The sequence below is a fragment of the Labrus mixtus genome, chromosome 12 (genome assembly GCF_963584025.1).
Source record: "Labrus mixtus chromosome 12, fLabMix1.1, whole genome shotgun sequence".
In the NCBI taxonomy this organism is placed as follows: Eukaryota; Metazoa; Chordata; class Actinopteri; order Labriformes; family Labridae; genus Labrus; species Labrus mixtus.
The window spans coordinates 3719495-3744219 of record NC_083623.1 but is presented as its reverse complement, the minus strand read 5'-3'; the positions used below and the strand labels follow the sequence as shown (position 1 = coordinate 3744219).

The window sequence follows — 24725 nt, the reverse complement described above, 5'->3', positions numbered from 1 at the left end:
TTTCAAACAAAACTTTTCTAATTCAAACAATAAACTGAAACATTACAATAATTATGAAGACTCTGATGAAGTTAATTTGTCTCTTGTTGTGTTTCTCTTATAATATCTCCATCCTTACTTTGGACTGGAAATACTTAAAATATTAAAACTTTTTTTTGAATTTGAAGTTTGAATTTTATATGAAAACACAAGTTTAGTGCTGAACAGTTTGTTGAATTGTGTTTATCTCAACTTTAGGTGAGGACACAAGACCACCACCACCAAGACCACCACCAACAAGACCACCACCAACAAGACGACCACCACCACCAAGACCACCACCACCACCACCACCAACAACAAGACCACCACCACCACCACCACCAACAACAACAAGACCACCACTACCAACAAGACCACCACCAACAAGACCACCACCACCAACAACAACAACAAGACCACCACTACCAACAAGACCACCACCAACAAGACCACCACCAACAAGACCACCACCAACAAGACCACCACCACCAACAAGACCACCACCAACAACAAGACCACCACTACCAACAAGACCACCAACACCACCACCACCAACAAGACCACCACCACCAACAACAACAACAAGACCACCAACAACAACAACAACAACAACAACAACAACAACAACACCACCACCAACAACAACAACATCTACTGCGGCTGCAGGAGGTAGAGTCTGTTGTCTCCTCTCTTTGTTTGATTCAGATTAAGGACAGAAGTTTGGAGCTAACATGCTGTTGGACACATTGATCCCTATCTGATCTCTTTAGTCCCTCAGTATCTAAGCCACCACACTGACAGAAGTGTCTCCCTGTAGTCACAGTGATGGAAAAGAACGACACCTCTGTGCCTTTGAATGTCTCGTTTCACTTAAACAAAAAAAACTCCCAGAAGGCTCAGCAGACGAGTCAAAAGTAATATCCACCAAATGACATCAAATATTTTAACATTATCACCGTCCTCTTTAACTCTTTTAATTTACTTTATGATCCGTAACAAGTTCCTTTTTTCTGTGGTTAAGATAATGTTGTAACCATCGAAGTTCCTTCTTTTTTTTCAAAGTAAAAGCAGGTTGATATCCAAACAGGAAATAAAGTATCCTTAGCTTAAGAAGGTACAAAATAAAAGCGTAAAAAATACTTTTTTTCAAATACAAAATAATGGAATTTCAAACATGATTAAAATGTGATTAATCCTAATTAAATTCATTTAATCATTTTACAGCATTCAATGTTCAATACAGAGACGTGTTATCTTGAGGTTTTTTTTATTCATCATATCATCTTAAGAACTCAAATCTATTGTCATTAGAAGACGTTTATGTTTTTTGAAAATACAAAAGTTGTTAGCAAAGTTCAATATTTGATTAACGTCTGGTTCCTGTTCATCAGATTGTACAGGTTCTTGTGATCTGGACTTGGTCATGTTGGCTCTGCGTGTGGCTGAACTCCTCCTGATTACTGTGATCACTGTTCTTCTCTTCAGAGCTCGAGGTGAGAAACACTCACACCAACTTTTATTCACACCTATCAACCACCAACCTTAAAGTCAGAGCTGAAATGTTTCTGTGTGCTTTATTTTTCAGGGAACCAGAGACCACCTGATGACATCACTGTGAGCTGGAAATAAAGCCTCATATGAACTGTCTTCATATAGAGAAGGAACATTTCTTACCTCCATTTTAACTCGTATGTTTTTGTATTTTCACAGGTGTATTATGATGGAGATGAAGGCTCAGTGAACTATGAAAATGATGGAGAACCTTCTGCTTCTGTCACACTCCACTGATCAACAACTTCCACACAAACATCCACTCAGCAGATACATTAATCCACCGCTTTTAATAAATTCTATATTGTGCAGGTTTGCAGCAGGTAGAGAGAGAAACAGAGAGAGAGAGATCATCACTTGGGTAAATCTTCAGTTTTTGCAAACATGGCAGAATGTTTTTTTTCTTAATTTCTTCATTTGTATAAAGTTCTTCATATTTTTGAGTGCCTTTAAATGTCAGTATAACCAAATTTTAATCACTATGTCAAATTAACTTTCATGTCTTATTGTTGCTTCAATATATTTGATTGAATGTGTATATTTTACTTAAAGGAGATCTATTATCCTCACTTTCACCATTAATCCTGTCAGTCTGGGACACCTATTGAGTAGTGTTGTGAGATGTGTAACTCATAAACCTTCTTATTTTTCTCATACTGTCATCATTGAAATCCCAAATTTCAGCCTCTGCCTGAAATGGTTCATTTTAGCTTCTGTCTCTTTAAGACCCCCCCCCCCCCCCCCCCCCCCCCGTATTCAGGATTTTCAGTATTCAATCTGTAATAATCATGTCTTTATTAAATCATATTAAAATGTCACCTGCAAATAAATAAACATTTACCACTTAATTCTACTGTGTGCTTTTTGTTATTCCTTCATTAAATTACAGAGTCTTTCTGAAAGTGAACATTTTCTCTAAATGTCATTCCTTTATTTTTGGGGTATCGGTCATTCTCAGGTTAATTCTCCCTCTGCTGGGTTAAAAAGCTTTTTTCTAACCAGATAACTAGAATGAGTCAAAATACTGTACAGAGAAATGCACCACAGGTGAACTGAGTCTAATATGTCAGGAAACTGTCAGAGGTTAAGTGTACATGTTTCAAAGAGGACTGAGAGTGATTGTGCAGGAGAGGCTTAAATACTGGCTTGATTGGAGATTCAAGGCGGCTGTCATCTTAGGTTTGCATAGTAAACTGAAGAGGTGGGCGTGGCTGGCAGTCAGAGGCAGGGTGAGAGAAAAATATTTGACAGTAACCCTCCACATCTGAAAAAACAAGTTTCCAAGTTGGAAAATGCACATTAACGCCTGCTCAAGTCGGAACAACAACTCGGAAACTTGGGGGGAAAAATAGTTGACCGACTTGACTTCATATCTGTTTTCACATGAGGGGCAAAATATGTTTTCTGAATGTTAAGATAGTTTTTATTAATTCCTGTACTGCACATCAGCTTTTTGCTCTTTTTTTGAAACTGAACTACTGTCAGTCACAGAATCGCTGTGATTGGCTAGAGCTGCTGGTCAGTCCTCAGTTCTAGTGCTGCTAGACCTGTCTGCTGCCTTTGACACAGTTAACCATCAAATCCTCCTCTCCATGCTCTCTGAACTTGGCCTCTCAGGATCTGCCCTCTGCTGGTTCCTGTCTTACCTCTCAGGGAGATCTTTTAGAGTGTCTTGGAAGAGAGAAGTGTCCAAAGTGCACAACTTATCCACAGGGGTGCCTCAAGGGTCAGTGCTCGGTCCCCTTCTCTGACCACCTAACATTGAAGTTTCAAGTTGCTTCGTTTGGCCGGTCCTGTCGAATTTGCCCTGAACAACATCAGGAAGGTTAGACCTTACCTGTCAGAGGATGCTACACAGCTCCTGGTACAGGCTCTTGTGATATCATGCATTGACTATTGCAACTCCCTACTGCAGCGCCGCCCCTCCCTACACGCAGAACACGCGCTGTGTGTAGGGCCCCACGATCCATGGGGGGCCCCATTTTGTGCAAGGGGACGCATTCTCTGCAAATGCACAAAGGATGCGCATCGCTGGTGTGAGGCGCGCGTAGAGCACCAAGTCAGCCCGAGGCAGGAGAGAAAAAATAAGAGACGTGTAATCTGACACGCGTTGCCGCAATGATTGACAGCACGCAGCATCTGACCAATCAGCGGTCAGACAGACAGTTGGATGCAGGTGGAGAGATGGCCTCCAAAACGGCAATATGAATCTGGAGCAAGCAAAAGAAAGAAAAAGTCAAAACAACAGGAGGCTCGTGTTTCACTTGAAGGTATGTTGTTGAAATAAAAAAGAAACACCCGAGCTGCTAGCCTGCTAATCATGAGACAGAAGAGAGGATCATTCTGTCTAGATGTGGACTGGAGATTACATTTTCCAGCGGCCCTGATTATCATTTATTGAATGTCTTGTTAACTGCATATACATTCACCTCTGTTGAAAAAGGAGTGGTTAATTGACCAGTTGGTGGTCGTATGTTGGCTCAGGTTTATAGCCTATTAATCTATGCTATCAATAGAAGTTTTGGGCTATTTTTATGGAGGTAAAATGTCGCCATCTCTTGGTGAATTTAAGTCATAACAGTCATATAAGATTAGATAAAATAAGATAAATTAAGATAATCTTTTATTTGACCCACAATGGAGACATTTAAAGCGTTGCAGCAGCAAACAGCAGTGTAGGAATATAGAACCTAAGTATAAAAATGAGTAAATAAAAATATTTAAATATAGAAATATCATCAAATCATAATGAATATTATTATTAGTTGTAGTCGTATTTGCATTAATTGCATTTTAATCTTTGTGAGGCTAGTATTTACATTAATTTCATTGTGTAATTTACCATTAAGACCAAAACAAATCTTAATAATCTGCTTGTATGATGGATTTCTTGTCATAACAGGGTCAATGCTGAAGTTTGTTACTAAGGGTGACACGGAGCCAGCGCCCAGTACGTCACAAGGGCCATCAAGCACCATGTCAACAGGTACAGATGCTACTATCACTACTCCAAGTGCACAACCAGTTGATCCTGCTCTGTGGCCAGCACACCTATCAGACGTCGATCGGGTTGAATTTGTGCGCCAAGGGCCACAGCAGCTGTCTTATGATGACCTCATTGATGACTTTGCATCCAGAAAATGCAGACGTGTGCATCTGTAAAAGGCTTGTTCCATTGTTGATAGAGGCTGTTCATTTGATTTGTTCCTACTAATAAAGGTTGTAAACCTAAATGGCATTTCGTGATATAGTCATTTTGTAATGAGGGGGGGGCCTCAAAATAAAATTCTGCTTAGGGCCCCAATTTGGCCAGGGGCGGCCCTGCCCTACTGGCTGGTCTTCCTACACTATCAAACCTCTGCAGATGATCCAAAGTGGGGTTTTTGTTTGAATTTAGTTGAATTTTATATATTTTATTAATGTCTGATGGAAATGCTGGTTCTTACAGTCTGTTATTGAGAGACATGCTTCTCACATACACTTTTAGAATGGCTATGATCCAAAGTAGCCTGGGTTCAAAATATTTTAAGATTTTTTTTTTTGGATCAATAAATACAAATTTCAAGCAACCCCATTAATTTAATTCCATGTGAGGTCGGGACTCCAAGGTTGGGGAAGCCTGCCCTAACCCATACCTGTCTCTACATGGTACAGTCGTCTGCTGACACTTTTTGAAACACACCTCAGTCAGGACGCTCTTTAATGTTGAAATGTTTGCTGCAACTCTTCTCACTGACCAAAAACCATTAACTGTAAATGTGCCAATAACCTTCATGGGTTACATTTGTTTTGACCAGGACTCTACTTCTGATGTAGATACACACATTCTCACCAAACCACTTCCCCTTCACTTCTCAAGAAAAGACTCAGAATAAGGTGTCAACACATCTCAGACCACTACAATAACATCTGATCTCTCAAACACGACGGACATTCAGAGTTTATTATTAAACCTGACTGTTTATTATCAGAAACACCATCTAAAGAGGAGCGTTGCACTTTTCAGACGTTTATCTGAACTCACAATCTTCACACATTTAACTTCCTCCGTCCTCTTTTTCTTTTTTTTGGTAACACATCTCTGTAACAAATACACCAAAGAACTGAACTTCAAAGTCATCACCATCTGCTGCGACCTCTGACCTCTGACCTCTTTACTGATCGATGCAGCTCATCTTAATGATCATCAGTTTATGATCACTTAAACATGTTACATCATGTTTTAATAACTATGAGACATTCATAGAAATGAACACTTAAAGCAGGCTTGAAGTCAAAATGAGGAAGTGATGACATACTAAGAACGGGAAGTAGATGCAGCGTCTCTTTAAAGAAGCACTACTGAAGAAACTCAGACAGTTAGGAGCGTGACAACGGGAGGACAGAGACGGAGAATCACCATGAACGAGCTCAAATGGATTCAAACTTCTTTACTTCTCACAGCGCTGCTTCAGTTTGCTGGTAAGAACATTTATATCACATATTTAACCTTTTTTTAAACATGATGGATTTAATGAACTCTGAGAAACCACAGATGAAGAATTATTCTCAAACTGATTGTGAATATAATCAACATTTTATTGATTTAGTTTATTCTTTCTCATTTTCTCAGCAGCTGTATTTCTATTTAAAGATGTCACATTCAGAGTTGGAGAGGACGCCACGTTGTCTTGTGAAACTGTGATACAAGATCAACAGAAGTGTGAATATACGACATGGGGCTTTGTTGATTCAGGAAACACAGTAGTAGACCTGGTTACACTTGGTCAGGTTAAAAACTCTGGAGTTAAATCAGACAGACTGAGAGTTACAGAGGACTGTTCTCTGGTTATAAAGAAGATCACAGAGGAGGATGCTCAACGTTATGCCTGTCTACAGATCATATCAGGAGAAATAACAGGCGATGTGACTGTAGTTCTTCTATCTGTTATCAAGAGTAAGTATTTCAATCTTTTCAAACAAAACTTTTCTAATTCAAACAATAAACTGAAACATTACAATAATTATAAAGACTCTGATGAAGTTAATTTGTCTCTTGTTGTGTTTCTCTTATAATATCTCCATCCTTACTTTGGACTGGAAATACTTTTAACTTAAAATATTAAAACTTTTTTTTTGGATTTGAAGTTTGAAATTTATATGAAAACACAAGTTTAGTGCTGAACAGTTTGTTGAGTTGTGTTTATCTCAACTTCAGGTGAGGACACAAAACCACCACCAACAAGACCACCACCACCAACAAGACCACCACCACCAACAACAAGACCACCACCACCAACAACAAGACCACCACCAACAACAACAAGACCACCACCAACAACTCCTGCGCCTGCACTAGGTAGAGTCTCCTGATGTCTTCTGCTCTCTGTGTTTGATTCAGATTAAGGACAGAAGTCTACAGCCAACATGCTTCACATATTTTCATTTTTCTGGCAGACTGGCGATGGTGGTTGATCCTCGTGCCCGTGGTGGTTTTTATAGTTCTGTTAGTGGTCGTTGTGAAAGTTATTAGACGGAAAGGTGAGAGCACAGATGAACATTTTCATGAAGAAAAAAAGCTTTAATTACAAGTTTAATGTTTGTTAGCTGCAGTTTACCACTACATTTTAATATCTAAAAATTTGAGATGATCCATATTTCTTACTTGGAAGCTAAAGTCCAGCTGTTTCTGTGTCTCTACAGGAAACAGAACGCAGATGGGTGACGATGTTGTAAGTCCCAAAACGTTTGATTATGTTGTTTGTTCTGACCGGCTGCTGATGAGACTTGATACATTTAGACATTATGAGGGTCATTCTTTGGATACCATCATAAGAGCCTTATACAATTCATCCTGCATGTTCAGAAGTTTAAAGAAACATTTCTGTGAAGACACAGAGAAAGAGTCATTCCTTCCATTACACTTATCTCATTTATTATATCTGTCCACTTGTGGGAGGTTCAGGAAGTAATCAGCAGCACGCAAGTGTTTTTTTTAAGAGCAGAAACCCCCCACCTTAAAATCATAACTTCCTTAGATTAGTGTGATAAATTGCTCTTCAGTCTTCAGAGGGTGACAACGATAAAAAGGGAAGTTTGATGGTGATGCAACTTCAGAGCACCAGGAACGTATCACACTGTGGGTTCACAGATTGGTTTTCTTCCTATCTTGCTGACAGAATATTCTCAGTACGTATTGGTGATGGTGTCTCTGAGCCTTCTGAGTTATGTGGGGTACCACAGGGCTCTGTCCTGGGGCCCTTGCTCTTCTCCCTATATCTGCTACCCCTAGATAAGATCATAACCAGTTTTTTTTATTTGCTCCAATCAAAAGCACAGGTCACGATAAACATTACTGAGCAGCTGTTTTGTTGTCTTCTCTGTGTAGGCTGATCATGAAGGCGGGGTTTCCTACGCCTCCATCAGATACAACAAGAAGGGGAAAAGAGGAGCTCGGGTAAGCTGTCTGATTGGTTAAAGTCAGGATGGATGTGAACTTTTATCTGAACATTTAGAATTCATTCCATTTATTTTAGCTTTAGTAATAACAGCTTAACTTCATTCTCAACATGTCGACTTTATTCTCCATGTATCAACTTGCACTTTGCATTTAATGACGTCATTTTGTGATATTTAATGCTCTGGGATCTATCTCCAGGTTTGTGCTAAAGACGATGCTGACGATGGTTCAGTGACCTATGCCTCCGTCAAAGCTTCTTCTTCCTCTTCTTCTGCTGCTGCAGGAGCCTCTGCTGACCCCAGCAGCCTCTACGCCACCATCAACAAAGAGAAGAAATAAGAATCCAAAGTAAAGTCACAGCTCAAGTTTTTTCAGGTTTCTACACTGAAAACTACGGAGCCCCACAAGGCTCAGGTAGGACAACATAAAAAGCAATTTGTAAATCCTTTTTTCACGGTTTACAAATCTGTGCGCACAGTTTATAAACAGTGCCCATGGATTTGTAAAACCGTGTGCACGGATTTGCAATCTGCATGCACCATTTAGGAATCCGTGCCCACAGATTGCAAATCATTTGTCGAAATGATTGACAGCTTTTTCTTTTTTGTCTCACCTGAGCCTTGCAGGGCTCAGTAGAAAACAGATACTGATAGATGTGTTTGTAAAAGACTTTGTGTTGATGACTTTCAAGAGTTATTGCTGTAAGATGCTTTTTTTCTCCAACAAATGGCGTTGTAAGGTTAGCACAAACACCTAGCATTATACCTCTGCATGAAATTTTAATTTACGGAGACTCTGAAGTCCCAAAAAGTACAAAAACTGAAATCTTGTGTGCCCACGATAATTATATAAAGGACTGGTATTCAGAAAAACTTTTGACTACATGCTAGTGTGTGTGAGCGCTGACTGTTTCTTCTCTTAATCTTTGCACACAGGATATTCACTCATGTGCACAACATAGCATCTTTAGAGTTAGATGATAACTCGAGTGCACAACATATTTTTTCCACTATTTAGGACTTCAGGAGCTCCGTATAAACCAGCTTTTAAAATAAGTTTATATACGCAGCAGGCACTTTGATGTTCATGTGTTAAGTTGTAGTTAAAGATTTTTAAAAACTGTACCTGTTGTCTTTTGACCTGCATTCATTTAAACATCGATATCATCACTGCTCAGATCATTCTGTATGTACTGAGAGGTACATGACTGAGAAGAGGAAGTGAGATAACGATCATCTTGATTGAGTCACAACCGAGAGTCTGTAGAAACCCAAAAAAGGCTAAATCAACTTCATGACAGATAAAGGAAGGAAGAACCAGAAAGTGGGGTAATATACACTTTACTAAGAAGAGGAAGTTGAGGAATAGTTCTCTTGATGCAGCTCCAGGTTAGACGCTTAAAAGAAGAGAGAGACATGAGGGTTCAGTTGTTGAATTGTATTCTTTTGAACCAGGGGAGAATATTATGATAATAACTTCATTTCATTTATCCGTTCTTATACCTTAAACACAGTTAGTCTGAGTTTTGTAATAATACTTGTGTGCAGCTCAATGTGTTCAATTTAAGAAGTGAAATATACATGTTTGTTAACGTTTAAATCCTGGAAAATATGGAGGCAGCTATACGTTTCTGTTGTTGATCTTGATTTTGGCTAACTCTGGCATATTTACAAAAATGTTTATCAATATGCAATGTCCCTGTAAAATAAAAATAAAAATAAAAATAAAATCTGATGGTCTGTTACTTTGAAAAATATTCATTCATTCATATTGATGATGAGCGACAGTTACCTGCCCAGTGAGACTAAAGGAACAATGTGAGACGTTTTACACCTAAATATATCAGAAATCAAGTCTATCCTGTGTAAATGCGTCTCTGAGTCATGACTGTCTACCATGCAGATGGTAGAACCAAGACCACCAACAACAACAAGACCACGACCACCACCACCAACAACAACAAGACCACCAACAACAACATCTACTGCGGCTGCAGGAGGTAGAGTCTGTTGTCTCCTCTCTTTGTTTGATTCAGATTAAGGACAGAAGTTTGGAGCTAACATGCTGTTGGACACATTGATCCCTATCTGATCTCTTTAGTCCCTCAGTATCTAAGCCACCACACTGACAGAAGTGTCTCCCTGTAGTCACAGTGATGGAAAAGAACGACACCTCTGTGCCTTTGAATGTCTCGTTTCACTTAAACAAAAAAAACTCCCAGAAGGCTCAGCTGACGAGTCAAAAGTAATATCCACCAAATGACATCAAATATTTTAACATTATCACCGTCCTCTTTAACTCTTTTAATTTACTTTATGATCCGTAACAAGTTCCTTTTTTCTGTGGTTAAGATAATGTTGTAACCATCGAAGTTCCTTCTTTTTTTTCAAAGTAAAAGCAGGTTGATATCCAAACAGGAAATAAAGTATCCTTAGCTTAAGAAGGTACAAAATAAAAGCGTAAAAAATACTTTTTTTCCAAATACAAAATAATGGAATTTCAAACATGATTAAAATGTGATTAATCCTAATTAAATTCATTTAATCATTTTACAGCATTCAATGTTCAATACAGAGACGTGTTATCTTGAGTTTTTTTTTATTCATCATATCATCTTAAGAACTCAAATCTATTGTCATTAGAAGACGTTTATGTTTTTTGAAAATACAAAAGTTGTTAGCAAAGTTAAATATTTGATTAACGTCTGGTTCCTGTTCATCAGATTGTACAGGTTCTTGTGATCTGGACTTGGTCATGTTGGCTCTGCGTGTGGCTGAACTCCTCCTGATTACTGTGATCACTGTTCTTCTCTTCAGAGCTCGAGGTGAGAAACACTCACACCAACTTTTATTCACACCTATCAACCACCAACCTTAAAGTCAGAGCTGAAATGTTTCTGTGTGCTTTATTTTTCAGGGAACCAGAGACCACCTGATGACATCACTGTGAGCTGGAAATAAAGCCTCATATGAACTGTCTTCATATAGAAAAGGAACATTTCTTACCTCCATTTTAACTCGTATGTTTTTGTATTTTCACAGGTGTATTATGATGGAGATGAAGGCTCAGTGAACTATGAAAATGATGGAGAACCTTCTGCTTCTGTCAGACTCCACTGATCAACAACTTCCACACAAACATCCACTCAGCAGATACATTAATCCACCACTTTTAATCATTTCAATATCGTGCAGGTTTGCAGCAGGTAGAGAGAGAAACAGAGAGAGAGAGATCATCACTTGGTGAATCTTCAGTTTTTGCCAACATGGAAGATAATATATTTTTTTTTGTAGAAAGCTTCATTTGTATAAAGTTCTTCATATTTTTGAGTGCCTTTAAATGTCAGTATAACCAAATTTTAATCACTATGTCAAATTAACTTTCATGTCTTATTGTTGCTTCAATATATTTGATTGAATGTGTATATTTTACTTAAAGGAGATCTATTATCCTCACTTTCACCATTAATCATGTCAGTCTGGGACACCTATTGAGTAGTGTTGTGAGATGTGTAACTCATAAACTTTCTTATTTATGTCGGTAAAATCCCTCATATCAGCCTCTGTGTGAAACGGTTCATTTCAGCTGCTGTCTCTTTAAGACCCCCCCTCCTCACGTGCCCACTTTACTCTGATTGTCCAGCTTTGCTGAAAACTTTCTGGGGGCAGAACCAATGAGCTACTGGGTGGGCAACTCCTTCAACTTTGGCAATCATTAAATATTTAGAGAGTTGACCTTCAGGGCCTCCGTAAAAATAGGACACTTAAATAGCATTTAATTCACCTATTTTTTTTTATTAAATTGTGCCCAGACGCCTTGTACTTAACTGTCACACTAAACCGTCTTATTTTGAAATACAATGACCGGAAGTTGCGTATTTTACTCTAGCTAGCTTGATGCTAACTACACTTCTGCTTTTACAAGCTCGCCGCCATCTCGGTAAAAAAAGGGACTGCAGTCGCTATTTTGGCAACAGGAACAACCTAAACACAACAAAAACAGTCTCAGCAGTGACTTGAACGACTACTAAACGTTTTATTTGATACGTTACTTGTGATATTTTAAACTGTGTTTCATCCTCTCACGACGACGACGAAGAAGAAGAAGCTACATTAGCTAACTGTTAGCTTGTGACGTTGTTCGCTGAAGCGGGGATTTCACAGCCTGTTTATGTTCTCTTCAGTCCGGAGACTGTTTATGTTCTCTTCAGTCCGGAGACATGTTGGACGGAACCTCAGCTCACGTCGATGACTCCAGCATCGGCGACGTGGAAAACAACAACCCGGTGTCGGTGGTTTCCGGCGGTGGCGATGGGGTGAACGCGGGGAACAAAACGAGGCAGGTGAAGAAAGGAGGCAGGAAGCCGCTGCAGCGTCACCAGAAGCCCCCGAGGAACAACAACAACAACACCCTCCTGTCCGACCATAACAACAACAACAACACCTCTCTGACCGCCTCAGCTGCTCAGCCCGGTACCGAGCTCCCTCCCGGTACACAGACGGTACGGAGCCTCCATCACCTCAAACAGGGAAAGAAAGAGGTAACTGTCTGCTTGTTGTTGTTGTTGTTGTTGTTGTTGTTGTTGTTGTTGTTGTTGTTGTTGTTTAGCGCTGCAGCAATTTAATAGAATAGAATAGAATTACTTTATTGATCCCAAACTTGGAAATTGTGGCGTTACAGCAGCAGTTTGTCCAAACACACAATATGAGTAAAAAACACAATGTTAACAAATAAACACAATATAATATTAAATGCAAAGTAAATAAGCACTAAAAGATATCAAAAATAAGAATGTGAATATATACAACCAGGATTTCACTAAGCATTACTAGTCTTAAATAGGAAGATTAAATATGGAAGATTAAATGTAAATGTGCAAAAACAGAGTTGTAAATGGACAGTATTGACATAAGTCAAAGTGCAGGAGTGTAGACATATTATAAGCAGAAACTATACAATATAACGGAGAGTAGACAGACACATGAAGTGAACATGAGTGCAGGGATAATTTGTAAATTTAACATGTAATACCACCAATACATGTAGAAAAACTTAATAAACCTAATAAAACACCCATTTATGATCATTTGAATTCACTAACATCATCACCAGGAATTAGTTGAATCCACAAAATGTTCTACCATCCGTCCCCACCTGGATATATTCTACCCTTTTCAACATTAATTAATTAATTAACTTAACTAATTTAAGTCGCTGTTACTACAACTTGTTTATTTTTTACTATTTTTGTACTTTTCTACTCTTTTTTTCTTATAATGCTATTCTATTTTATATATAATTTTAACTTTTTTTGTAGAAGCTGACTCAGGGAGAAACGCACAAAAATTCCAATGTACTGTCCTGTACCTGTGCAAATGGCAATAAACATCTATTCTATTCTAATTAAAGTGCTGCACAAATGAAGATTAATTCATGCATGAACTAGTCAAAGTTGAGCAAATTGATGAGTGGAGATGCATAGTCCAGTTTTTTTTAGATCAGCTCCTTTTAAAAATCCTAATTAGTATATTGTTTGTTTGTATTATGCAAATCTGTAGTAAACCTGGCATTGCAGTTCATATTGAAAGAGCATTAAAAATAAAAATTCATAAACATTAAAATAATAATAATAACTTTATTTATATAGCACCTTTTAAAAACACAGGTTTACAAAGTGCTTTGACAAACAGAAAAAACAAGAACAAACTAAACCAAACACAGAAGAACATAACAAATTAAAAATACTAAAAATAATCAAATATAATTCATCAGAAAAGAACCCATAGTGTACGATACCCAACAGACATGTATAACCCGACCATAAATTTATATTTTATAAATATAAAACATAAATTAAAACTACTCCAAAGTAATGTATTTGATCTTTGTACTGGCTTGCAAACAGGAAGCAGCAATAACTAAGGTTTTTGAAAGCCCATAGATCTTCCTCGATCTGTGACCTGTCTCTGCACAGTCAGGCTGATACCTGATCCATCAATATCGGATCAAATATCGATATTAGTTCGTATCGGTCCAAATCTCTAACAAAAAGTACCATGATGGTTCTAGTTCTGTTTTAGCAATTTTTAGACCAAAATTGCTAAATAAACGTATTTATTGGCTACTTTAAGTCGTCAATATGACAGTAAATTGAAAACTTGTTGGTCTTGGAGGGACAACACACAATAAGAGAAGATGTCAGCTTCACCTCCGTCAAATTCACTTAATGTCCGCCATGTTACAGACCAAAGAAATTGTCTATCAACAGAAAACTGAATAAGTTAGTACCTTTATAACCCGTATTTACTGTATTGTCCACATATTTTGAAGCTTTGAGGCCATTAACGATTCAAGACGGTTATGAAGTCTTTCAAAAACAAACTATTTAAACTCATACCTGAATGAAAGCGGATTTAAAAATGTTTTCTATGCGGTAGTTAGAAGTGTGACGCAGTTAAGTTACCAAGCCTTGTCATGTGAAAACGAAAGTAAACTGGTCTTCTTCCTCTTTCTGCTGGGAGGTTGACGGGGATGGTTGCGGCAGGTTGCATACTTCTCTGTAAATATGATTGAGAGGAAGTGGTTGTAAAACAAGGAAGAGAAAGGTTCATAACAATCTTTAGAGGTTTTATATTGTAGAAGACCACAAAGAAATAATGTAAATCTGTAGTGTGTGATAACATCCTTAAATATTAAGAAATAAAATGGTAAATTGGGTCTTTAAAAGTGCACTATGCAGTTTTTAGGGTACAACAAAAGTACAGATGAGGCAGAGCAAATTCAGCTAAATGTATGTGGCAGGGTGGCAAATAACAGGGGCCACCCGGCCTCAAACACAGACATAATCTTGATTTTCATAAACCCGATTCATTGATAAAATTGATATATTTTACATTTTTTTCTGGGATAATAAATTATGGAAGCAGATTAATTTAAAGACTGGTGTATGTGCGGATACACAAACACCCAATTTAGCCTATAACGCGCCTTTATGCTCAACATAAAAAGGTTGATTCCAGAGATAATAACATTGATCTTATTACTGACTTGATAACATTGTGTTTCTGTTTCTTAGCTGCTGAAATCCAAAGGGGGCAGATCGGAGCGAGGGGCCATGCAGCAAGGTGGCCAACCCACCCGCAACCTGCCCAGGCACGATCAAATCACCCAGAACGCGATCGCACGGGGACACAAGCCCAAGCAGGCCCAAAGCCCCGGTGCTCCTCACTCCGCAAAGAAGAAAGACAACACCACTCCGAATAAACCCTCATCTATCCACCCGCCTCCGCTCCGAGAGCAGAAAAAACCCCTGCACGCCTCCAACAACGTGAAAATTGTGAACGAAGCGCCCGCCGAGGATGCGCCCGAATCCCTCAAAGACGGGGAGAAAGTCTACGCTGGAGCTAAGTTCAGTGAGCCGCCATCACCGAGTGTCTTACCCAAACCGCCCAGCCACTGGGTCGGAGAAGACGAGCCTCAACAGAGCAACCAAAGTCGGGAGCAAATGACTGTTCACTTGAAGTCGCTGCTCAAGGTGCAGGATCAATCATGACCGACACCTGGGAATTTAAAAAACGCCTGATGCAAACGATTGGAAAATATGCATTCAGGTAAATCGAGATTGGCTTTTAACACGCTGCAATATAATGTTGAGTAAGTTTTTATCGACAGTAATACAATTTCCCATCATTCAACATGGCTGCCTGCATCGCTGAACATTTCGGAGATGTCGTGTTTGCGCTGGAGTTCTGACAGCAAGCGGAATATGTCTGCCTTCATGTTGGCAGCCGGGGCTGAGAGAGAATATGAAAGAGTTAGAGCAAACAATGTGTTTTTTTTTTCTACAAGATGTGAAAAAGTGAGGGGGGGGGGGGTTGAGGTCGTCTCCAGCAGCAGCAACACGATCCCAGTCTCACGTTTACAGTTTGTACAGAGAAGAGGTCACTTTCTTCTCGAGCGCTTTTGAAATGGCAGCCTTCTGTTGACGGACTTTTTGTCAAGAAAAAGCTAGTTTAAAATGTACATAATATATTGTAAGCACATATGTGTGTATATTTTTCCTTGTTGTTTTAACTGAGATTCTAGTTTTGTTACTGATGTTTTCCAAGAAAAGAAAAAAACAACAACAAAAGATTTTTTTAAAAGTCCCCTGCAAACTGAGGCACTTTGTTAGCGCTCTTTCAGCGGACGGAAGGAAAAGAAAGACTTTTTGATTTGCACTGAAAACTTGAAACAGGGAAGAGGCGGGAAACGCTCGTTTTGATTTTCCAAAAGCTCGACCGGCCACTTTGATGAATTCACCAGCCAGCCACGAGCAAGAAGGAGAGGACTTTCCAGATCATGGCTGGGTCACCTTTCAAAAAGAGGCTCAGAGAGCGGACAAATCAAAAGGTTATTTTTCCTTCCCTGGTAACGGGTCCATCCGGTGGAGATCCTCGTGTGGAGTCATGGACTGTGAGGTGGACGAAGCCTCTGAACCGAAGAGAAGATGGCAATGTGAAAAGTCTCGCCAACCAGCTGCTGCAGGAAGCCGACGACCAGTATCCAGACCCAGTCCTTTTCTTTTTTACTTTTTGAACTTTATTGCACTGACTTGGAATACGTTCACATTGAGCAGCAGCATCTTTCTTTTTTTTTTGCCTTCTGTCCACACTTTGTTTTTCATTCTTTTCCAGGTTAATGTCCAGAATTTTAGATTTCCTACATGATCCGAGTTCAACGAATAGTAACAATCAATACCTCTTTGATACAGACAGTTAGTTCCTCTTGTTTTTACCAGCGTGCACACAGTTCTGCTACAGACAAATCACTGCACACATGCCAGGGCATTTCTTATAACATTGACAATAAGTAAAGCATTATGTAAGATTTCTAAAAAACAGTTTGTCTGCTTGTACAAAAAACATTCCTGCATCTTAATCATCGCTGCTGACCCACCAGTTGCTGTGAACCTATCAGAAACAACGCTGCTTCCTCTTGTTGGCTTGGTACCTTTGGGTCCAGACTCTGGTTAGGGAGCGTTCTGTTTTTAAAAAACCTTTATTGAATGTTTCAAAACAAAGGACATTGCGTCCTTTTTAGACGCAAGGTGTGGTTAGAGTAATGATGCTCGTCATTGTTTGAGAGTGTTTGGCAGAACATTGAAAAAGACACTCCTCCGTCATTTTTACCTGCAGTGCAGACGATCAGCAGCATCTTGGATTTGATGCGCTGCCGTTTTTAATAGAAGATGGTGTTTGACTTTCTTTTTTTTTTAAAGATATTTTTGGGGCCATTTTTGCCTTTATTGGATAGGACAGCCGAAGAGAGAAATAAAATATATGGAGAGAGTGGGAGGATGACATGCAGCAAAGGGCCGAGGTCAGACTCGAACCCACGGCCGCTGCCAACGAGGACCATGGCCTCTGTACACGGGGCGTGCGCCGTAACCACTAGGCTACCGGCGCCCCATGTTTAAACATTTTTAACAATGGCAAGAAAAAAGGTCAGACATCCACTCTGCTTTTCCATCCTGGTTCTGTTCACGTTGACATGATTGGATTTTTAGATCAGGCGTTTGTTTTTGTTCTTCTGGTGCTGACGGCGATGCTCATGAAAACATCAATAGTCAAAAAATACTCAAAGAATGAATCTGAGTTTAATACGGGTGATCTAAATCTAAACTGTATGTCTGTTTAGTTATTACACACAGATTGTAGGAGTTTTCTATCGGCCTTTTTTTACAGCAGTTTTTGACTCATTACCTCTTCATGTTTACAGTCAGCTCTTCATGTGTGGAAACAAACACACTCTGCACGGCTCGGTTAATAATTAGAGTATATTTGGCTTCATGTCAACACGTTAGTCATAATTACAATCTCTTTCATTAGATTTGAAAACACCCCTTTGTCACAATAAGGACCAAAACTGAATTAATATTAATAATATTAATTAATGCACAGTACATTTTCAAGACTTGGGAAGCAGAATCTGTGCATACTTGACTTAGGGAGCTGTATGATTTTCCAGTTGTGCTACATTTGTTTCTGTTGTTTCCGTCATTACAAACCGCAGCAGTGACTATCGTGTTTCCAAAAGTACAGCTGCTTAGTTGTTGTCTTTCCTCTTCTGCAAACATGAAGGCAAGGTTGGAGAAAGGGAAATAAGCGCAGGATTGGCAGATGGTCTTGCTTCTGATTATGATGATTGAACAGTCAGTTACTAACAGTGATTACTTGTGGCAGTACTCATGATCCAATCCATTGAAGAAAACCTCTGCACACCTGCATGCGTCAGGTGCTTCAGAGGGAGGAGGTTAAAACTTAAAGACAATGAGAGAGAGGCTCCCGCACTCTGTCTTCTATGGTGGCCAGGAAGTGCAAACCAAAGTAACAAGATGTGAAACACAGAAAAGTTGATACAAATTTACAAGTGCAAGAATCTTGGCAGAAAGGGAATTTGCCAAATGCCAGAAGTGACCGAGTGAGCCGTCAATTAGTTTGTTTTCGACGTAGAGACTGTGGGAAATGTCTTATACGGAGTATATGTTGACCCAATGATGTTTTTTCCATTTTGGGGGACACACATGAGACGGTTAACACAGTCTTTCCTGTCAAAACAAATTAATTGACGGCACACTCGGGTCACTGGAATCTGCAAAAGTCTGCCGGTTGTAAATTTGTATCTGCGCTCATACAAGTGTGTTGCATCTTGTAAATGTGTCTCAAGCGTTGCAAAAGTTTTCACACTTTGTAAATTTAGTCTGCACTTCCGAGCCACCGTAGCCTCACTTCATGCTGATACAGTTTATCAGAGCATACAACGTTTCAGTCTGATATACTGAATGTACCTGAGATGTGCGGGAGCCTTTCTCATTGCCTTTAAATTCTCATAATCCAAAAACAATGACTCGATCAGCACTTAACTGCAGCAGCCTGGACACAATGAATAATAATAATCTTGTATTATCGAGCAATAGAAACGGAAACAAAACTCGGTGAAGGAGGACTCAAATGGACAACAAGTTAATCACATAAAACGAGGATGGAGAAAAACATTTCATGACACTCCTCTGAAGATGTTTGATGTGAGGCCCGTTTAGTTTTTACTAAATGGATAAGTTGAGAAAGTACAAGAGATTTAGGGGTTTGATTTTGGATGCAGATCTAAAAAAAAAAAACAGTTGTGTGGACGCATTTTGTTTTTAAAATGGATTTTAAAAATCGTACGGCTTCATGTGAACGTAATCTTTCTGTGTCTGTATTTTTGCATTATGTTTAAAGGGGACTTACTTCAGCACATGACTTCACATGCATCTTTCTTTACCTTTTCTATTGTCCAGGATGCTTTGAAGCACGGCATTAACATATTCCAAGAGTACAGTGTGTGTTGAATGTGGCACCGGTGATCTTGTGATTACAGAATGTACCATGTATGTGGTTTTTTTTTGTTTTTGTTTTTTTACGTTGAATGGTTTCTGGGATGCAGGCAGCTGCTGGATCTCGTATCTTGACCTCTGTGACGTCACGTTAATGGAAACTTGTATTACTGTACCAAGAGCGGCCCATGTTATTGCAGTGTTTTAAAAGGATTAAGTCAAGTTATGGTGAGGCTGTGATGAGCTCACACCCATGATACAATTTGGTTTAAAAAAACAAAAAACAAGATTATTTTATGAAGCGTTTCATATCTAAATTAAAAATGACATTAAAATATTGGCTACCCTTATTCTAGCTTGTGTCTGTGTTCATTTCAATAATGTCAATTTTACTCCTGTTGTAGTAAACATCAAACTAGGAGAATATTATTTTGTTTTTTTCCAAAGCCCTTTAAATATGTATTTTGCGGTTTAGATAAAACATGCCGTAATGGCTGCAACGTAATCCTTGGGTGAAATGTGCAAGACTTGCTCTCCCTCTATCTCCATCATGATTTAGACTTGAGAAGAAAAAAAAAAAGGACAGCACAAGAGCTCTGGAGAAACTAAGCCTCTAGTGGACACTTGATGAACTGCAGGGTTTTGCACTTCAGCACCAGCTTCATTTTTCAATACTGGAGGTTGCCGCTTGTTAAAATCAGAATCAGAATCGGGGGTTTATTGCCAAGTACATTTACTCATAGGCTACAAGGAATTTGACTTGGTGTATTGAGCAACAACAGGCAGACTTTGTTAGACCTCGACAGAGACCTCATCTTACGATATATTTCCCAAGACTCTGCTTTTGACTTTGGTTTCTTTGCCTTTTGTTTACGACACAACATCCATACAGCACATTTCCTCAAATCTAGGCTCACACAACTAACTTTTTACAGATTATTCATATCTACCTGTTTGTTAGTTTGTTAGTGTAGCCTACCCAGCCGCTTTGTCACCTCTTCTCACAGTTTAATTCGACAATTCTACAATTCACTTAGCAGACGCTTTTATCCAAAGCGACGTACATCAGAGAGTAAGAACAACACAAGCAAGGATCTAGTAAAAAGGGAACAATGTCAGTAAGAGCAAACGATCAGCTTTGAGTCTGATTGGACACACAGGTGCTGACAGGAAGTGACCAGAGGCAAAGCACAACATTGAGGGCAGTTCTTGAGAGCTCTAATCAGTATAGAAACCATCTTATAAGTCGTCGTTATCAAACAAAAACCATCGTCATTACCATCATCATCATCAATAATATGGAGACCATCATCATTAAGTTAGTAGGTATTCATGAAAGAGCTGGGTCTTTAGCTTTTTCTTAAAGGTGCAGAGGGACTCTGAGTTTGGAAGTTCAGTTTAAGAGCAAGACTGGGAAAATACTGTTAAAGTTCTTATAATAATCTAATGATTTATGTCTGTATGTTACCCATATGAAATACAGGGCTGCTAAACCCATTAGACTACATTATTTTGAAGTGTAGTTTTTACAGTGTCACCAAAGTGTCAAAGGTCAAGTGTAAAAGAAGCTCCCTGTCATGATGTCTTCACTTTGACTTCATCTTGAAAATGAGGACACTAAGTCGTCTTTAAAGTGTGATTATCTGTAGCTGTCAAGCTAACACACTCGCCTTATTGTAAGAATCTTAACCGTCGGTTTTCTGTCAAGTCATTTCAGGTGAGTTAAAACACTCTTTAGCCAGTTTTATTTGATCTCTGTGTGAGAAACAAATATCAAAACGTGTAGTTTAAGATCATATCTTGTTCTTATCGGGGTTATGCGAATATATCCTAAATTATTTGATAAACTTGATAAATGTTTTATGATGCTAAAAAATATCGCTAATGCTAATGGCTAATCGCTAGCTAACACTTTTAATAGATTTATGAAGGCGTGGTAAAGTTTAAGGGTGTATTGTGCTTAATTTGTTAACTTTACAGCCACTCTGGTTAAGTGAGGATAACAAAAGGGAGCTTAATGGTTTTAGTTCTGCACTGCTATTCAACATATTTTTGTTTATTGAAATGTAGGCCTACATAGTAGCCTATCCTAGTTTCATAAGCAGTAATAACTGAATTCATGTTCATGTAAAACCAGTTTATTCAGTGTTTATTTTTAAGATTTAATTTTGGGCTTTTTTTATGCCTTTATTGAAGAGATAGTCAGTGGATAAAGTCAGAATCTGGGGAGAGTGGGAACGGAGCCATGATGAGATGCTATTAATGAAAAAAAGAGGTTAATATGATCTCATTACAGAAATAACAGCACTTAAAAAACAAAATATGTTATTTATCTGCACTATTTGTGTACATTGGTTTAATTGTTTTTGGTTCTGATGACTTGATTTATAGAATCCTTCTGTGAATGCGAGACTAGCCCGGAGAGACTGTGCATGGTCGAGGAAGCGGCTCAACCACAGAGGATACCAGGTAATGCCTCGTTCCATTTACCTCAGAACTCGGAAGTCGGAACTGGGAATGACGTCACACAACCAAACTGTGTTCCAGTTGCATGTCAGAAAAGCAACATGGACGCGTCCAGGAGTAGCCTACCTTTGTTTTGTTAGGTAATACCAGACGATTACAACACACTACGTGATAGTTTCTGACCGAAAATAACATGAAAACACCTCCACAGAGAGAACTTGCACGATACCATCGGTCTGATTGGTTTAATTACACAAAAAGACGACTAAGCTGCCAATAAACTCAACAGTTGCATCTTAAACATCCCTTTCGATGCACGTAGCAGCCATATTGGATCTGAAATCGGGCTACTTTTTTTTTCTCCGAGATTCCGAGTCGTAATTACGACTTCGGGGGGCGTTCCAGTTGACACTTCCGACTGGGAACTGGGAATTCCCCACTTACGAGATCAACTGGAATGCAGCGTAAGAACACAAACACATTATCAAATATAATAGTAGGGTAGTAGGATTCAGAATACTAGAAACGGAACCCTTTTTTTGTTACTTTGAAATAGGACTCTTTTATTTCATTTTCTTTATTTAATGTTTTTATACACTCACTGAATTTTGTTTAAGTGTTTGGAAGCGTGAAATTTGTCAGTTGTTCAACTCAAACTCTCCATTTCACATGTTAGCGTGTCTATTAACGAGGAAGGAGAGAGGCTTGCACACTTGCTCAAATGCCACAAAAAGTGCCTATTATTCCCATTGTTTGAGTACCAGAGTGCTACCTGTGTTAACTTTTAGAGTTTAGTTTTTATTCGTTATTTGACGTGTAAAAGAGCTGACGTTATATCATGATTGACAGCTATGTTTACGCGTGTGCGCCATGCTATCGGAGTAGAGGAGGAACAGTGAGAGGAAACATGACAAACACTGCCAGAAGATTCATTGAACTTTTTTTTCACTGTGAGTTTCTGCTTCAAACGGGCACAATAATCTGTTCTGCTGTGGACTGTACCGCCCCGAGGGATCTTTGACGTGTCATCGGTAAGTTAAACGTGCCTTTTGGTAAGTGGAGTGGGCGGGACATCAAAAAACGCGGCCACAACAGACAATCTCTACGGCACAGACACGGGCTCCAAATTACGTCACCAGCACAATTTCAGGACCTGTCGCCGGGATACTTCTCAACAACAGGACGAGGTGCAGGTGTATATTCACACACAGCCAGTGGTGAGTACAATAAAGATGTTGCTGTTGAGCGTAAGCGTAAGTCCTCAGGTGAGAAAACATGTGACAGACATTGTAATGAATACGCCTATCGTAATGTGAGCCATATGTCCGTCAACTGCAGTTTTGAAGACTAAAACTTTGCATGTTGGACTTTTGGAGCCAGGAACGGCAGTATTTAGATCAATGCTGGAGATGAGCTCGGGTTTATTAAATGCAGTAGTTATCAAAGATATAGGGTCTTAGCCCCTTGCTACTTTAGTAGCTGGTAAATTAGCAAGTTATCATAATTTGCACGGATTGAGATTTTATTTGTGTTACCGATTTTCCCTAGTTTCTTAATTATTAGTTTAACGACGCTAAGAGATCGAACGAAAGTAGCAAGTCATAAAGTGGTCCTTTGTTTTCACTGTATGGTGAATGCAGACATGAAGGACATTTTTCCTGGGGGCTATACTGTCATGAGACTATAGCTAGTGGTATGAATATGACTGTTCTGACATAAGAACTACATCATTTTACTCTATCCAAGATCTTTTTGTGAACCTAACTCAGCAGTTTTAGCGCCCAAACCTTACCAATCACATGTTAGGGCTTTCGTCTTCTCCAATTTTGCACTGTTGTGGTTTTTGTGTTGTCAGTAGTTACTATGTAGTAATTTTAAGATGTCTGACAGTTATTTAGCTAGGGATGTTAAGGTTCACTGTACTGAGGGCTGTACTTTACATTTTAACCCAAAAGCTCTGGGGCTACAGAGTTTGATAGGATTGTAGCACGATATTTAAAACGTTAAAAAAAGTGTTTGGGTCAAGAAGTGGCTGGGGACACTTTGCAACGAGAGCTGGAGGTACAACTCTAACTTTCTTACAACTTGAATGTCTGTCAACAAGCATGCAAGCTAACGCTAACCTCAAGGGCTGAAACGTAAACTGCAATGATAGGCTAGAAATATACTATAAAAATACACTATGTAGTCCAAGACATTGCAAACTGTAAGCGAAAATATGAATGATACTAGTCCTTTGTACAAACATGTAAGTTATCTCTTATGCGTCACAAATATTGTATGCACATCACATCAATAGTGCACAGGGTTTCTTAGGAAATCATTAGGCTAAAGAACAGGGTCATCTACTTTCCACCCCATGATGACCTCCCAAGAATTGCTGTTGGCTTTGAACACCTGGCTGGCTGGCTAGCTTTCTCCAGTGTTGTCGGCAGCATTGATGAATTAAGCCCCCAAGTGCTGATGCTCAATTCAATTTTAACAGAATTTTTATTTTGTTTTATTCAAATGCAAGCTGTATGACCACCAGTGTCAGTTTTAACATGTGTTAATCAGAGGCCCAGGCTCAGTTCAGTATTGAGGAGAAAACCTCTCTCTATGTTCAGAGCCTTTTCCCCCCTGAAGGCTGCTGCATTTTGGGTGATCGGGGATATCCCTGCATGTTGCGACCAGTGACCCTCATAACGCCATACAGGGAGCCTGTGAGAGGTGCAGAGGCAGTGTGGTTCAACAGGCACAATGCAAAGTTCCCGTTCTGTTATTGAGCAGGCATTTGGTATCATGAAAACCAGATGGCAGTGCATGTTTTTGAAGGCCTTGGAAGTAAGCCCTGTGTTTGCTGTGGAAGATTCAAGATTAACTTTATTGTCTCGCAAAGTGAGAAATTTGTCT

General features: G+C 39.2%; 2 protein-coding genes and 2 long non-coding RNA genes across 5 annotated transcripts; all 4 read left to right on the top strand.

The window, feature by feature from the left end:
• The first annotated feature begins 269 nt into the window (after positions 1-269).
• On the top strand, positions 270-2318 carry LOC132984648 (uncharacterized). Its single transcript, XR_009674989.1, has 4 exons — positions 270-690; positions 1413-1514; positions 1607-1635; positions 1732-2318. It is a non-coding gene; the product is annotated as an uncharacterized LOC132984648 (long non-coding RNA).
• A 3393-nt stretch (positions 2319-5711) lies between these two features.
• On the top strand, positions 5712-8895 carry LOC132984647 (uncharacterized). The gene is made up of 7 exons (XM_061051514.1): positions 5712-6033; positions 6185-6508; positions 6770-6910; positions 7009-7092; positions 7255-7283; positions 7940-8008; positions 8210-8895. The coding sequence occupies exons 1-7, from the start codon at positions 5973-5975 to the stop codon at positions 8348-8350; spliced, it is 849 nt and encodes a 282-aa protein (XP_060907497.1). The 5' UTR covers positions 5712-5972; the 3' UTR covers positions 8351-8895.
• Positions 8896-9921: 1026 nt separating this feature from the next.
• LOC132984549 (uncharacterized) lies at positions 9922-11712 on the top strand. Its single transcript, XR_009674963.1, has 4 exons — positions 9922-10010; positions 10734-10835; positions 10928-10956; positions 11053-11712. It is a non-coding gene; the product is annotated as an uncharacterized LOC132984549 (long non-coding RNA).
• Positions 11713-11906: 194 nt separating this feature from the next.
• On the top strand, positions 11907-19717 carry pnrc1 (proline-rich nuclear receptor coactivator 1). Of its 2 annotated transcripts, XR_009674991.1 has the most exons (3): positions 11907-12551; positions 15087-18986; positions 19033-19717. XR_009674991.1 is itself a non-coding variant. In XM_061051524.1 (2 exons), the coding sequence occupies exons 1-2, from the start codon at positions 12231-12233 to the stop codon at positions 15561-15563; spliced, it is 798 nt and encodes a 265-aa protein (XP_060907507.1). In that variant the 5' UTR covers positions 11907-12230; the 3' UTR covers positions 15564-19717. The 2 variants fall into 2 exon arrangements, 1 of the variants encoding a protein (XP_060907507.1); XM_061051524.1 differs by having other exon boundaries at positions 15087-19717.
• The last annotated feature ends 5008 nt before the right edge of the window (positions 19718-24725 follow it).

Excerpts from the sequence above, each read along its gene's own strand:
- LOC132984647 (XM_061051514.1), top strand. The coding sequence starts at position 5,973 with ATGAACGAGCTCAAATGGATTCAAACTTCTTTACTTCTCACAGCGCTG. Across the intron at positions 6,911-7,008 it reads AACTCCTGCGCCTGCACTAG|ACTGGCGATGGTGGTTGATC; the intron begins GTAGAGTCTCCT and ends TTTTTCTGGCAG. Across the intron at positions 8,009-8,209 it reads AGGGGAAAAGAGGAGCTCGG|GTTTGTGCTAAAGACGATGC; the intron begins GTAAGCTGTCTG and ends ATCTATCTCCAG.
- pnrc1 (XM_061051524.1), top strand. The coding sequence starts at position 12,231 with ATGTTGGACGGAACCTCAGCTCACGTCGATGACTCCAGCATCGGCGAC. Across the intron at positions 12,552-15,086 it reads TCAAACAGGGAAAGAAAGAG|CTGCTGAAATCCAAAGGGGG; the intron begins GTAACTGTCTGC and ends TCTGTTTCTTAG.